The 14,682-nt window shown below is 32.8% G+C and overlaps 1 protein-coding gene across 10 annotated transcripts in view; it reads right to left on the minus strand.

The window, feature by feature from the left end:
* LOC147070245 (ATP-sensitive inward rectifier potassium channel 12-like) overlaps positions 1 to 14,682 on the minus strand; it is an 88,872-nt gene that overhangs the window by 20,214 nt on the left and 53,976 nt on the right. For 2 of the 10 annotated variants that reach the window (XM_085949748.1, XM_085949745.1), the window contains exon 2: positions 12,402 to 12,819. The exons of 6 other annotated variants lie outside the window; for them this stretch is intronic. In XM_085949748.1, coding sequence (XP_085805874.1) covers positions 12,402 to 12,427 — 26 coding nt within the window. In that variant the 5' untranslated portion in view covers positions 12,428 to 12,819. The remainder of the gene's footprint in view (positions 1 to 12,401; positions 12,820 to 14,682) is intronic. 2 more of the 10 variants (XM_085949750.1, XM_085949746.1) reach the window with 2 other exon arrangements.

Here is a 14,682-nt window from a genome sequence, read left to right on the forward strand (position 1 = left end):
GAAGGGGCACTATTAAAGTTACGATTATGTCGACGTGTGCTAAGGATTTTCAATTAATTTATTGTTACTTAACTTCGAATGATTTCAGAATTAATAAACAATTAATGAGTGTTGATTAATGAGTGGCTCAAAAGCAAATGCATTTCTCAGCTTGTCCAGATCAATATACATACATATACTCGTAGACATATTATAAAAGCCACTTTCCAATTAAAATTAAACACATATTTTTTACGCAAAGGAAAACTATGTTATTTTGGAATAAAACACTCATATTGCATCATAAACGTCCTATGTATGTAAATTAGCCATATCGGACGTCACTAAAAAAGCCTCGCGAAGATACAATTTATCTATGTCATAGAAGTAATTAATGGTAGTAAAACTTGAAAGGCAATCATGGTAACATTTGGATATGACTGATACATAACACACCAGAATTGATTCAGATTGTTTTTTTATGAAATAAGTTACATGCCGAGAAATCGTTTTGCAGAACCAAGAATTCATCGGAAATGCTTGCTACATCAAGGGATTTTATACCAGTATCTTCGTCTATTAGCTCAAAGAAGTAACGTTGATGTTCGTTTTCAAGGGATTATAGATGCCCAATAAACTCTTTTTTAAAATTGATATCTATTTCAGATTCATCCATTGTATTATTATTACGTCTATCTATTTAGAATCTAAAGGGACTTTAAAAGATAAAGCGAAATCTGTGTGACTGATTTTCGCTCGCGTGCGCATAGCTTATGACAGCTTATGAGCTAGAGTTATACAAACAATCATACAAAATTTAACTGTATTAATAATATTATGTTGATGAATTAATTAAAATTGTGACTCTGGGTTTATAGGATTCAAATGTATTCGCTTTATATTAAATTATCAATGAAAATGACAGAATGCATAAACACATGAGAGGCGCTCATAAACATATTATTCAGCATGCAATTAATATTCGTGTGAAGTGTCACGTGCATGCGAATATTATAATAATATGCTAAATGATGTTAATCCGCAATCCTTGAAGATCGCTGTGCATAATAAATTTAAAATTGATTTTGAATACGTGTAATCGATCTGAATAATACTATTTTGCATCATATCCGCTCACGAAAATGAAAGGTTCAGACCAGGGCTCGGAATGCACCGGAGTACAGTTCAGGTTCATGAAATATCCAATATTATCGCTGTATAATGGGAAAAATATTTTACCATCTGAGTTAGGTAGATAACAAAAAAAAATTAACACACTTATATTTATAAAATGTACATAAAATTAGATACTTATATATAAGTATGTTTATTATTATTATTATTAATAATAATAATCATGTCCTTGCTTTTTCGTACAAGGTGGTTGTTAGTAATTTTGAGCATACACAAACACCCAAGCTTTGAGAAAACCACATAAATATATTGTGTCCTCCCCGGGAATCGAACCCAGAGTTCCCGGTTGCAAGGCCAGCGCCTTATGCACTGCACCATGAGAAAATAAATAAATATGTTGATATTCTCAGAAAATTATCAAGCGTTACGGTTCGTAAAATTTTCCATTTCGTGCGCTGGTTCAGGCTCCACAATGATTAGGCCAAGATCTTTGTCAAATATCTTTTATGATGTATATTTTATAAAATATGTATTTCATAAAACGAAATAGCACGACATTATATTTTATCAAAGATTAATCTATGATATGGATTATATTGCAGTGTCGCGAGATGACATTTTCAAAATTCAGTAGAGTAACAAAATTTTTAAAAGTAAATCAACGATTTTACTTAAAATTAGTCCTTCTAGAATCTAGACATCTGGCCTAGCTGAGTAAATCGATTTCAAAGTTAAATATACGATTGTAAATTCTACATACCTAACTGTTTTCAACATAATATTGTAAATGAGGTCTTGTTTTTAATTGATCCATTATTAATAAACCAAGATATAATAAAACATATTTTTTTATGTTTATTAAAGTTTTTAGTGTTTGAAGGTGCGTCAAAACATTCAAATTATATAAATTGCTTTTAACATAATACCAAAATTTTATACACCATGTCCGTGGGATATAATATTCCAATGTTACGAATATAATTCAGTCACAATGTTTAAATCTAGTTTCAAGCATGGATACGTAATGTAGTGGATAATTTATTTCTAGTAACAATTTCGTTTACAAAGCGTGGTATTAACATAACCTAAAAAGTGTTTTAATAATCACGTAAATGTGACTTTTAATCCAATATTCTATATCAGTAGATCTAGTAAAATTTTTGTAACCATAGCAACTATTTGACAGCTCGTTTCAAAAATGGAAGACAGCAAGAAATTAACCAATAAAATTATTGATTGTACAATATGATATATTAATAAGTATTGTATTACTCGCCACCCTGATTACAAAAATAATTACAAGTTAAAAATAACTTTTTATATACAACGTTTTTAAATTCTGTTGAACCATATAAACTTGACTGGACTAGCTTAAACGATCAAAAAAAAATTGTACTTGACATGTCATATTGATTTCCATAGTAACGCACGTCTAGCAACCAATAATGGTGACGAAATAACTTTTCATACAAACAGAATTAACTGAAAATTAATTCAATTCTACTTAAAGATGGCTAAAAGCATGCATTATGCATGCATGCAAAAAAATGCATTGGCATCGTGTTCTGATATATTCTAAAAGTGTCAAATGTCTAGCTAGTCGGAAAGTTAGTTAAAGCCGATTGCAAGATTTGTACCGGACAAAGAACCACCGGACAAGAAGGATAAGAATACGAGCTAAGAAAAACGTTGTAAAATATAAATAAAAGACTGACAACATATAAATGTAATCGTGCAAGTTAACATACATTCGTTGTCCATGTTTGAAAATTTACGTTTATAAAATATTTAACACAGTTTAATACGTCTATCGTATTTTACAAATGAATGCTTTTAAAAGAAATACGATAAAAATATTTGATAAAACACCTTCTAAGAGTCTAATATTGGCCTTTTTAAACGCTATTTAAGGTTTAGTGTTACAATACGAATAATAACAATTACAATATTAACTTTAATTGATTGAAATTTATTATTTAGAAAAGTCATTATATCTGTTAAATAATAAAATGCAGGCATTGCATCGTATCTGTGGAAATGACGGATTTAAACCTAAATTAGTTAGATTTAAATTTATTTCACATGCTGTTTTTCTTATATGCAACATCAACGTGATCATGATTCCAGGATTAAACGAGTGTAATTATAACGAATCACCTTAAACCAATATTATGTATAGGTAGGTATGTCCGTTTTGTCCGATCACATGTCCGGAGAGAAAATGATGGGAGTTTTTTCTTATCCGCTGAAAATACATATCAGCAGGTATATCCCACGCGCAACACGACGTCACGTAATCGTAATAATTGTTTACGGTTGGAACTGTCATGTATTAATTGTATATAATGTTGCAGTTTACGTCTATATCAACAATCATACATGATTTATATCTAAAAATGATATGCTACGTATAGTTTACGTTAAAATGAATACAGCTACTCAATTTCTACGATATATTTCATTTGTAATAGTGTTTATTAAGCCTATGTTCCACGAAACAGTTATTAACAGTTATTAACAGTTATTCAATAATTATTAAGAGCATAATATATTGATATAACTACTAGTGGCGTGCGGTGACTCTCGCTTGTAAGGATATGTCGGAAAAATATACATTTATCTACTATTTATTAGTTTCTATTACTTACTATTTGTTAGTTTGTAACCTTATAAATGATTTATGGCAAGCTGCTGATGAAGTAGTCTGGTGCATGGTGATTGCATGGTGATATTCTAAACATATTTAGGTGTTATTCATAATATAGAACGCGAACACTAACAACTAACTAGCAATGAAAGTCTCAAGTAATATATAATATAAAACCATTGGAATATAGTCTGGTCGAATGAACATTAAGATTGACACATAAATATTAATACGAGTATAATTTATTTATTTATTTATTTATAAAAAAGAGTATAGCAATTAAACGACAATTTCTGAAGATGCCCCTCATCTACGGTATCTGTGAAGTGAGAATCGCATGTCACTGATATAAATGTCACTATAATAGTATGTTTAATGTCACAATTCATCGTACCCTCTTGAATATTATAGAAAATAACTGTAATATATAAATATTTCTACAATTTCTTTACCAATTTAGATCTTTCTTTCTATTTCAACGTAGATGCTCTACGGACTACGCAACCCTAACAAACAAGGCTATTACTTTCAAAGTCGAAATATTTTTTCAAAGTCGGAAACCTCTATTTTTCTTAATTATGATTCTGCAAGTACTTTTCCATCATATGTTTATTTATAAAATATCAAATCTGCTCTGTTTATCAGTTAAATATAAATTAACCGGATGTCGATTGCAAAGTCATTTATATTCATCAGCCACCATTTTCTATATTTCACGACAAACTTTAAATATAATTTTTGTTTATTTTTAATGAGTTAGCATCATATTATTTCGCTATTTGCTCATTCTAATTATTTAATAATATGTTCAGGATTGGAGAAATTAAATAATCTATTTGCAGTCTTAAATATGCTTGATGTTTTTTTTTGCGATTATGTCAAAATGGCGGAATATGAAGGTCACCGACTTCAAAACTAACAGCCTAAACTAATTAATTATGTCAACAAGCCAAAATTAGAAATTATTTACAATTAATTATCAATAATCACATCATTAAACGTAATACTGATAATTTGATTTTATTATAATTAATTACTGTCTACAAATCACTTTATTTTTTAATTATATAAAAGATACTGCGATAAAAACATTCGCCATATATAATAATGTCTCATCACGATATGTAGATATAAAATTAATATGTACATAAGTTTTATATATTATTTACTTGAGATCTCTTGGCTTTCATCGATAATGTGTTATATGGTTTTAGTAATTTCAGGTTTGAATATACCTACTCAAAAGGTGAATTGATAATAATATATCTGATAATTTAGGTACACAATTAGCACTAAACAAGCAAATTCGATTTCAGATAGTCACCCTGAGAAGGAATTGCATTCAGCTATTTAATAAAATTTAACGTAGAGGAGCTACGGAATGTATACCATATGGCGTAGATCCTCTACGGTCTACGCCATATTATAATACAGATTTATTTTAGTTGCAGCCTGTTCAAAGTAAGAACTAATAATAGACAGAGGACATTGTTCGGCTATATGCGGCCGATTTTAGTGTCTATTAATACAGTTAAACCATTGCAGAAATGACGCTCAGTAGAACCTCAATTAATTCTCAAGAATAATCGGGATGAAAGGAATAATGATAAATTCAGAAAGTCAAAAATAATAGCTTATAAAGTATTTTTTTGTTTCAACCATTTCCGATCCTAATAGGATCATATGGGCCTCCACAGAGTAAAGGTTTGTATTAACAGATTTTGTTTTTTACGAGAAATGGATATCAGCCACTTGCTCAACCTATTAGGTACATACCCTGACAGACACAGATTGAAAAACAATATGTGTACTTGCCAGACCCAGGATTCGAACCTGGGACCCACGGCGTTATAGTCCAACGCTAAAGCCGCGCGGCCACCGTGGGTGTCGAAACTATGTATAAAGTATATCTTTGAATTTTTTTTTGGATCGGTTGTAAGTGAAACATGCGTGAACACTTTTTGATATCTGATTATTGGAGTTGATTATATTTATAAAGGTTTTAATTTTGAGTAGTAGGTACGTACGTTGCATCGCGGGACAACTTGTGATTGTTGTATTGACAGCTCGGATGTCTGTCACGGACAGGTTGAATCAAAGACGCTACAGGACCCCTCTCGTAGTGAAATGCCATCCTAACATATTTATGACATATTCAACTCAAACTTCAAAATGTCAAATATCAATAAATTGTATGTAATACAGTGTTTTGTATTTTTCCGCTAGATGTCTGTGCTAGGCTAAACAATCTTAATATCTAATTTGCAAACAAGCCAATACTAATTAATAATGTATACCTATTTAACGATACTGCGAATACTCGTAAGTTAATAAAATTTAGGTTTTCAGAGTTTTGAAATTAAGGCTATACCTCAGCGGAGGCATGGTCTAAAAAGATCGTGACTAGGCGATGCGTGGAATGCGGGTCGCGGGTTCAAATTACGCAAACCGAATTGTTTGACATGTTTTCTTTTTCAAGTACATGCGGAATGTTTTTAAGTCATCTTTACACGATTTAAGAATATATTCATCCGACTCCATCACAAAAGAAATTGACGTGCGAACAGGTCGACTATCCCTCTCCGAATGGTAACGCGCCTCAACGCGGCCGAAATTTCGTTCCACATAGCATTGAAAATTATTTTCCGTTTCACTTATGTACGCTCTTAATATTTCTCACAAGACACTGTTCTTAATAATGTGTTGGTGGCAGTCTGTTTTTATTTATTTGACTCTTTGTTAACACAGTTAGTGCTCAAAGTCTTTCACTGCTAAAGATGCGCCAGGCATATGGCCATTAGATACATATACATTGACTGCTGACCAGTTAATTACCACATTTAATTATCATGCCAATTGCTACACGCTAGGCGTGTCTTGAGCACTGACCGAGTTATGGTAATTAACTGGTCAGCAGTGATTGTCTTAAACACCATAACAGTTTGTGAAGCCCAATTACAGTGGGAAAACTCCCAGGCTTGAGGAATTCACATATCAGATTATGTAAATATATTTTGACCTCACCGGGTCGAACCCGGAGCTTCCAGACGGAAGGCCAGCGCTTTACGCACTGCACTACGAGAGCCGCAAACAATAACGAGAACAAAACAAAGGTTTTTTTTTTTTAATAGTTAACGTTGTTGTAGATGAAGTCACCAAAATGTATTGTACTGGCAAGAGAAACAATACTGAAAAAAAATAAAAATCATTTTTATCTGACATAATTTTTTATGTGGAAGTAGATAAATTAATTAACGCTCCTCATATTTTAAATTACAAATATTTGTTGGAAAGACTATTATACCTCTCTACTGACATTAAAAATATTAACCGACTCAGTAATATGAAGATATTATGAGTTGCAAGAAATCTGTCGGTTAGACTTTAATATGTTAACAACACACAATTGAAGATTTCCGCCAAAGAATTTATTAACTCATCTTAGGCCGCCAGTCCAACATTATCATGACACCATGAATAAAAATCAGCCATTGGCCACTGGCCTGGATAAAGCATATCAACAATTTGCAAGCTAAATAACATAATATTGTCTATGATAAACCATTTCTTTTGTTCAACGAATAATTCACAAGATTTTGAGAATGTAACATTCCATATATTGAGCATACATTAATTGCCTAAGGTTCAATTCTTAGCACGGTACCAAAATTCACAATAACATTAAGCAGGTATGTCACTTTATTTGAATTTTACTGACGTTGCACACTTGGATCTATAAATTTCACAGATCTACGTTAAGTTATTTATCCTATTACTCTACCGAACCTCTTAAAAACTGTTGCTGACAACAGCCAATATCCGATTCTAGTGATATTACAACAACAAAAAACATACATTCAATGCTTAAATTTATTTATTGCATTATATATTGTATTGGATCGATAAAATGATAAAGTTCTGCGGAAGTGCGTGGCAACTCAATGCACAGGACCGAGAGAGGTGGAAGCAGCTTAAAGAGGCCTTCATCCAGCAGGAGCATAGATTCAGGCTGATGATAATGATGATATATTGTCTATCTGTCACTCTGTCTGTAACGCATAAGCTATCTCTATCTCTAATGCACGTACATTTGAATGTGAAAGAGTTTTTGCGTCTTTGTTGCGCGATAAAGTTCACTGGATTATTTGACTCGAGAAAAATACATTTTATAGTATATTTTTGCGGCAATTATCACCTTTAACTCCCACTTAAAATTCCTTCCTTAAAATCAATCAGTGACGTACAACTCCGATGCCACTAGTATATAACTGAAATCAGTCCGCTGGGTATTAGGTACATACGCAATACATAATAATATCTACAGCTACAGTCTGATATAGTCCGTGTATGGTAAGCTTGTGAGCCACCAACGACATCAGGTGAGTGCCCAGAGTCTCTTATTCCCGCTATCAGAAACCAAATACCGTCCATTATTTTTTATTATTATTTATTGTTATGGTTTAATAACCAGTTTACCTTTTACTTTATTCGACCAACATAACTAACATAGAATTTATAATATAATTAATATGTTGTGAATGCTATCTTGATATTATTATAGTAATGTTAAATACTTCAAAGTTGATGTAAATCGATATTATTATCATTGCGTAAACATAAATATGGCGTAGATAGTAAACTATTTCAAAACTAAAATTATCACTGTCTTCATCAACGTCGATTACAAAAAATTCGCTATCTTATTGGTGTCATCGATATTTCAGGGAATATAGTTTCTACGCAATATTAAAAACGAACATTGCGAATCATACATACGTAGAATGACATGGCACATACAAAGGGAATATATACTTAGAATAATTAATGCTCATATATTTACTTACGGGGTTGTCGAAAAATTAAAGACCTTTATTATTTTAAAAATCAGGAAAATTTTATTTTTCCAAAAAAAGCAAACGAAATTCTAGGTACATATCCCCACTATTTTCTGACGTAGCCTTCATTACGATCGATGCACTTGGTGAGCCGTGGAACTAGGTTCTCGATTCCCTAGTGGAACTCCGGCCCCGCCGACCTCAAAAACGTTCTCATCTCTTCCTCCACGTCCTCGTCGGTCGTTTTCCGGCCAAATGTTGCTTCGTGTAAATAAAAAGAAGAAAATAACTTGGCGCCAGGTCGGGGTTATGAGCAGGATGACGAAGGACATCCGATTTGAATGAGTCCAAAAGCTTCAAAAAGACATAAGCGCTTTTCACACGATTTTGTTTGTGAGCTTCCGCCAGCATTTTGGGCACCCAACGAACACCCCTTTGCAAACTCCAATTTTTCCCTCAAAATCGTTTGTATGGTAAACTTTCTGGCGTCTGGGATCAAAATTGCGAGTTCACAGACTGTCAGATGGTGATCTTCACGAACTTTATCATTGATTTTCTTCAACAAAACGTCACCAATTGAGAACCTCCTTTCTCTTCCCTCCTCATCATGAATACTCGTTCTACTACTGGAAAACTCAATAAACCACTTCCTGACATTCCGTTGGTTCATCACATTATCATAATTGGATGTGAAACGACGATGGATTTCAACAGGGTGGATCTCCCTCCTGGTTGAGAAACCGAATGATTGAACGCACCTCGCAGGCGGCGGGATTTGACAGCGGAGCGTCCATCTCAAACGAACCCAAAGGTCATACTGAAACAGCTACCGAGCCGGCTTACCACTCGTTATATAGAGTGAAGTCTACGCTACACGCCATTGCTGCCATATTTTGAGAAATAACACCCGCGTCGCCAAAAATGAATAAAGGTCTTTAATTCTTGGACAACCCTCGTACAACAATATATTGACAAAAAGTCTTTTCAAAAAACAAATCGTAAAAGAACCTATATTATATACATTTTAACAACACCAGAATAAATTGTTTTCAGGAGTCGAAATGAACCAGAGCCCACTGGAACGCCGTTCCGGTTCATAAGATTCCCAAAAGTATCACTCCGTTTCGTGGAAACAATAATTTGACCGTCTGCGCTAAATAGGTTATATAGCAAACACACTTACTTTTATAAAACAGACATAAAATTGGATAACTATGTTAATATTTTCGTAAAATTATCGAAGTTTGTGAAATTTCCCATTTATAACGCTGATTATTTTTCTTAAATTAATTATAAATAATCATAAAATCGTTAACATATATCATTATATCGAATGATTAAATAATATTAATTGTATATTAGTTTGTTTCAAAGAGTTTTGACTATGATAAACAAGGTACCTATGATTTATATTGTTTTGTGCAATTTTTGTGACTATTTATCTACATACATTATACATATTAAAAATAATAATGAATAAAATAATTATGCTATAAGTGCAGCCTTGGCAAATCTGTAATACAAATTTAATCGTTTGCTTTATAAAAATACTATATTTGCGAGAAGTTCGATAGTTTTGACAGTAAATAAGTCATAGTCGGTGCCGAGCGAGAGAAAGCGATGCAATAGGCAAATGAAGTATACCTACATTATTTTAATATTATTTACTTACTCCACCATGTTCGATCCTTAGAGGATCATATGAGCCTCCATAGAATGGAGGTTGTATTAACAAATTTAGTTTTTGTGAGAAATGGATGTCAGCCATTTGCTCAACCTATTAGGTCCATACTCTGCCCCATACACAAATTGAAAAACAATATGCGTATTTGCCCGACCCAATATTCAATCCTGGGACCCACAATTAGGCCCGTTTCAGACGGGACACCGGTGTCGCGCTCGATATAATATAGGAGGCCTTTGTATTATGTTTATGAACGTCCCAGAGCTAATGCGTCAACGCATAATTTTGTGTTATAAATTAGAACATAAAACTGCGGTAATAAAAACAAGTGTATCGGCGACTTGAGAATGTAGTGGCCGACAGAAAAGTGTACTGGACACGCGTTGACTCATTAGCTCTGGGGCGTTCATAAACATAATACAAGGGCCTCCTTATTATATACGAGCGCGACACCAGTGTTTCGTCTGAAACGGGCCTTATAAGCCGACACTTTAAGCTTCTCGGTCATCGTGGGCTTATTATAATATACCATAACAATAATCAAATTTCCACTGAGTAAGTTATGAGTACTAGAAGAAATCGTATCTTGGCGTGTTCGAGGTTAAATTGTTCCACCATTGTTAGGTTTTAAAATTATCTTTAAAGACTCCATCTTAATGGTTTCCGTGGTTTATTGTATTACTGTCTAAAGGTTTAACATTGTTTTGCTAGCAAACTAGCTTACCAAAGATGTTTGTAAACCTTCTTATATAAAGATGGAGTCTAATTGTATTAAATTGAAGCAAAAAAAAGAACTTCACACTACTACTATGACATTTACTACACTTTGGCATTATTGTTTAGTTAAAATATCCTATAGAATTTGTGCTAAACCATTATAACTCCACTCGAGTAATAGTATACACAATGAATATAAAAAATGGCCGCCATATTATTTGTAGTGTTACCAATATTACCATGTTTCACGCGTTTATTACGTCACCGTTCAGGCAAAAGTCACCAACCCTGAAAATGGCAGTTTTGAGTTGAGTATGTCACCCGAAGCGTAAAATTATGTTCTTTAAGATGCAAAACTCACCACGGTACACTAGTTAGTAAAATTTTGCTAAAATCCGAATTATTTGTTTTTCACTAAATGACTTTCGAAAAAATCTTAACAAGCAAAAGTCATTATAGGTGAATAGACATTATTGACCCTATAAAAAAAATAAATCCTTCGTTATAAATATACAAGCAAAAGTCACTATACTATGGATGGTGAGTTTTATTGATCCTTCTTTTGGCTAAAATTGTTCAGATTATTAACAAGCAAAAGTCACCAAACCATAATTGAGCTACCTTGCCTCCTTCAAAACCTTCCAGATGTTTTAATTAGCATCAAAAAGTAAAATTACCTTAAAGAAATTATTAAGAAGACATGAGAAAATAATTATAAGGTAGATAAAACCTTAAAAACATTAAAATCTGATTTTTCCTGCATTTTCAAACTTTCAAATTGCGATATCTCAAAACTATGTTTTTAGGGTTGGTGACTTTTGCCTGAACGGTGACGATTAAATAATTTAAAATAACATAACGGAAATAACGTACAACGTTCCTTATATTATGTATGTATAGTCAAAATCTTTTAACTGAAACAGACAATTTTATAAATTATCAATATACAAACCTGCACATGGCAATCATGGCATAATATTATGACGGTACACGGCAATCATAAGATAAACGGAAAACATTAGGTAATGGATGAAACTACGAATTTCGTCTTAATATGGAATTGAATCGTAATTATTCACTTATTAGGCAAGTTCATGAATTATACAAATCATGTGCAGATATTATAAAGATATTTAAATAAACAATTTCAAATATTACGTCAAACCCGTATAGAAAACAAATATTGTGTCTATGTAAACAGCCGCCATTTTTAATTTCCAAAACGAAAACTTACAAAATATTATTTTTTCTCTGGCTACCAAATCAACCATGCTAAAAACGTTCCATAAATACTCGTACTATCGAGTGTTTTTATAATAAAATTGCACAACGCTACCTGGTATTATAGTCAAACTCTTTGGTCTTGTTAGTTATTAGATTAAATGGATTAACAACTATAACAAACCTGAATTTGAGCTTCAGCCAACCCATTGCGCAGCCTACCGCAAAGTTAATTTGGACTTGCGATTTGTGTGTCACAGGTTCGAATCACGTCTGTGTGTGTTGAAATTAAATAAACATTGATTTTTTTTAAACGATACTATATATTTGGGTGTTTTTATCGTTCTTATATAACTCTTCCCACTTTCCTATCACTGAATATGGTTTGAGCGAATAGATAACGACAGGTATTCGTGAAAAATCTGTTCAGAGCGAAAATGGTATTCACCAAATCATCGTCGAGCTGTTAAAACATCGAATGTGACAATTTTGTCAAAACGTTTATTTTATATTTTCTATTTTTCTATCTAACACGTCCACAATGGCTGAGCAGCTAACGCGTTGGTTTATAATGTCGTTGGTCCCGGGTTCGAATCCTGGGTCTGGAAAATACACATATTGTTTTACAATGTGGTTTTGGAATCAGTATGTGGCTAACATCCATTTCTCATAAAAACAGAGATTTGATCATGTGAGCCTCCACTCTATCGAGGCTCCCATGATTTTCTTAGGATCGGACATAGTGAAGTAATATTATTTATCTATATTACGCAGTGACGTCCCTAGATAAAATGCCACCCCTAGGCAACGCCAAAATGTTGCCCCATGTTTTGTACAGTATTTTTATCATCCTTTCATGAGTCCAATATTTAAGAAATGTGTTGTATTGATGCCTACATTACTAACAAACTATCAGGCTGTAATTATTCGTAAATCTCCACGTGTCGTTTCTGGTCACCAATGACGTCAAAGGGTGACGTGACGGAAGTAAGCTAGATATCGCGAACCCGACGACACCTGTAAGCTGATTTTTTTTAATAGAAAGATATTTTTAGTATTACTAAGTTTAGGTAGCTATTTCTATATATCTAAAATGATTCTCCTCGATTTGCCGCCCTTCGAGTAACTGCTGCCCCCAAGCGACGCTCAATCTGCCTACCCCCACGGGACGTCACTGATATTACGCCATATAGTTTATTAAAACTTTCAATGGTGTATATTCACAAAAATATCTGATTTAATGTGTCATTTTAATAAGACAGGAATACTTCCAATTTACCGTTTCCTGAAAGTTGTACGCGTGCAGTTGACCGTATCATAGTTCACCGTGAGATTTTGTATCGGAAATATATAGCAGTATAGTATTGAGAACAAATTCATTTCTAAATAAAACACTTACAAAATACAATACAATAAAACCACCGGAATACAAAGAAAAGATTGAAGAAAATATGTATTTTTTTTTTATTTTGTTAACTATCAATTCATGGTGGAACTGCATTGTATTGTTGTTTTAATTTAATAAAACGCAATTTTTAGTACTACAAAAAAATTGCGTTTTATTAAATTAAAACAACAATAAGAAAATATGTAGGTAAATAATAAGAAATCATATCGTAGAATTTATATAAAATTTTGGTAGGTACTCGTAATCGTAAGTATCTATGAAATATCTGATAATATGACAACGTTATTATAAGATATTTGATACCAATCAATGTCAAATTAATGTTCTTGTTGAATGTAATAAGTTTAGAATATTACTCTCTGCAATGCTTCACAAACAACACGTTATATTTTATATCAATCCTATACAACCATCTATTTTCAGTAAGACAGCTGACGGTGAACTGTACTACGAAATTTAATACGTACAATTTAAAATATATAACCCTAATTTACGTAGTAATCACATTCACCAACAAACATTCGATTGAATGAGCCCTTTACTATTTGTTATTTACATAAATAAGGTCGGAGAAAGTTATAACGGAGGTTTCAACAGTGACGTCCCGTGGGGGTAGGCAGATTGAGCGTCGCTTGGGGGCGGCAGTCACTTGAAGGGCGGCAAATCGAGAAGAATCATTAGGTATATTATATAGAAATAGGTGTCTAAACTTAGTAACTAATAACGAAAATATTCTTCGATTCAAAAAATCAGCTCACTTGTTGGAAATTAAGAATTAACATAAAAGGTTTAACAGGAATGTACTGTTTTTGTCGGTTTCGCGATGTCTAGTTTACTTCTGTTGTCCTTGGACGTCATGTCCTTGATGACCAGCAATGACACGTGCAGATTTGCGAATTATATTTTGAATTATAGGTAGGCACCTACATAGGTATCTACTTACCTAGCTCCCGTGTTTTGAAAGTTGTCAGGTGTATTTTTAAATGTATCTGACACCGTGGACTCGCAATATTGTTTATTGAAGTAGAGGTGGCATTTAAATTGGATTTAGTGGTAT

Source organism: Rhyacophila brunnea, unplaced genomic scaffold, assembly GCF_057557595.1.
Source record: "Rhyacophila brunnea isolate RB1 unplaced genomic scaffold, BYU_Rbru_1.0 scaffold_22, whole genome shotgun sequence".
NCBI classification, from domain to species: domain Eukaryota; kingdom Metazoa; phylum Arthropoda; class Insecta; order Trichoptera; family Rhyacophilidae; genus Rhyacophila; species Rhyacophila brunnea.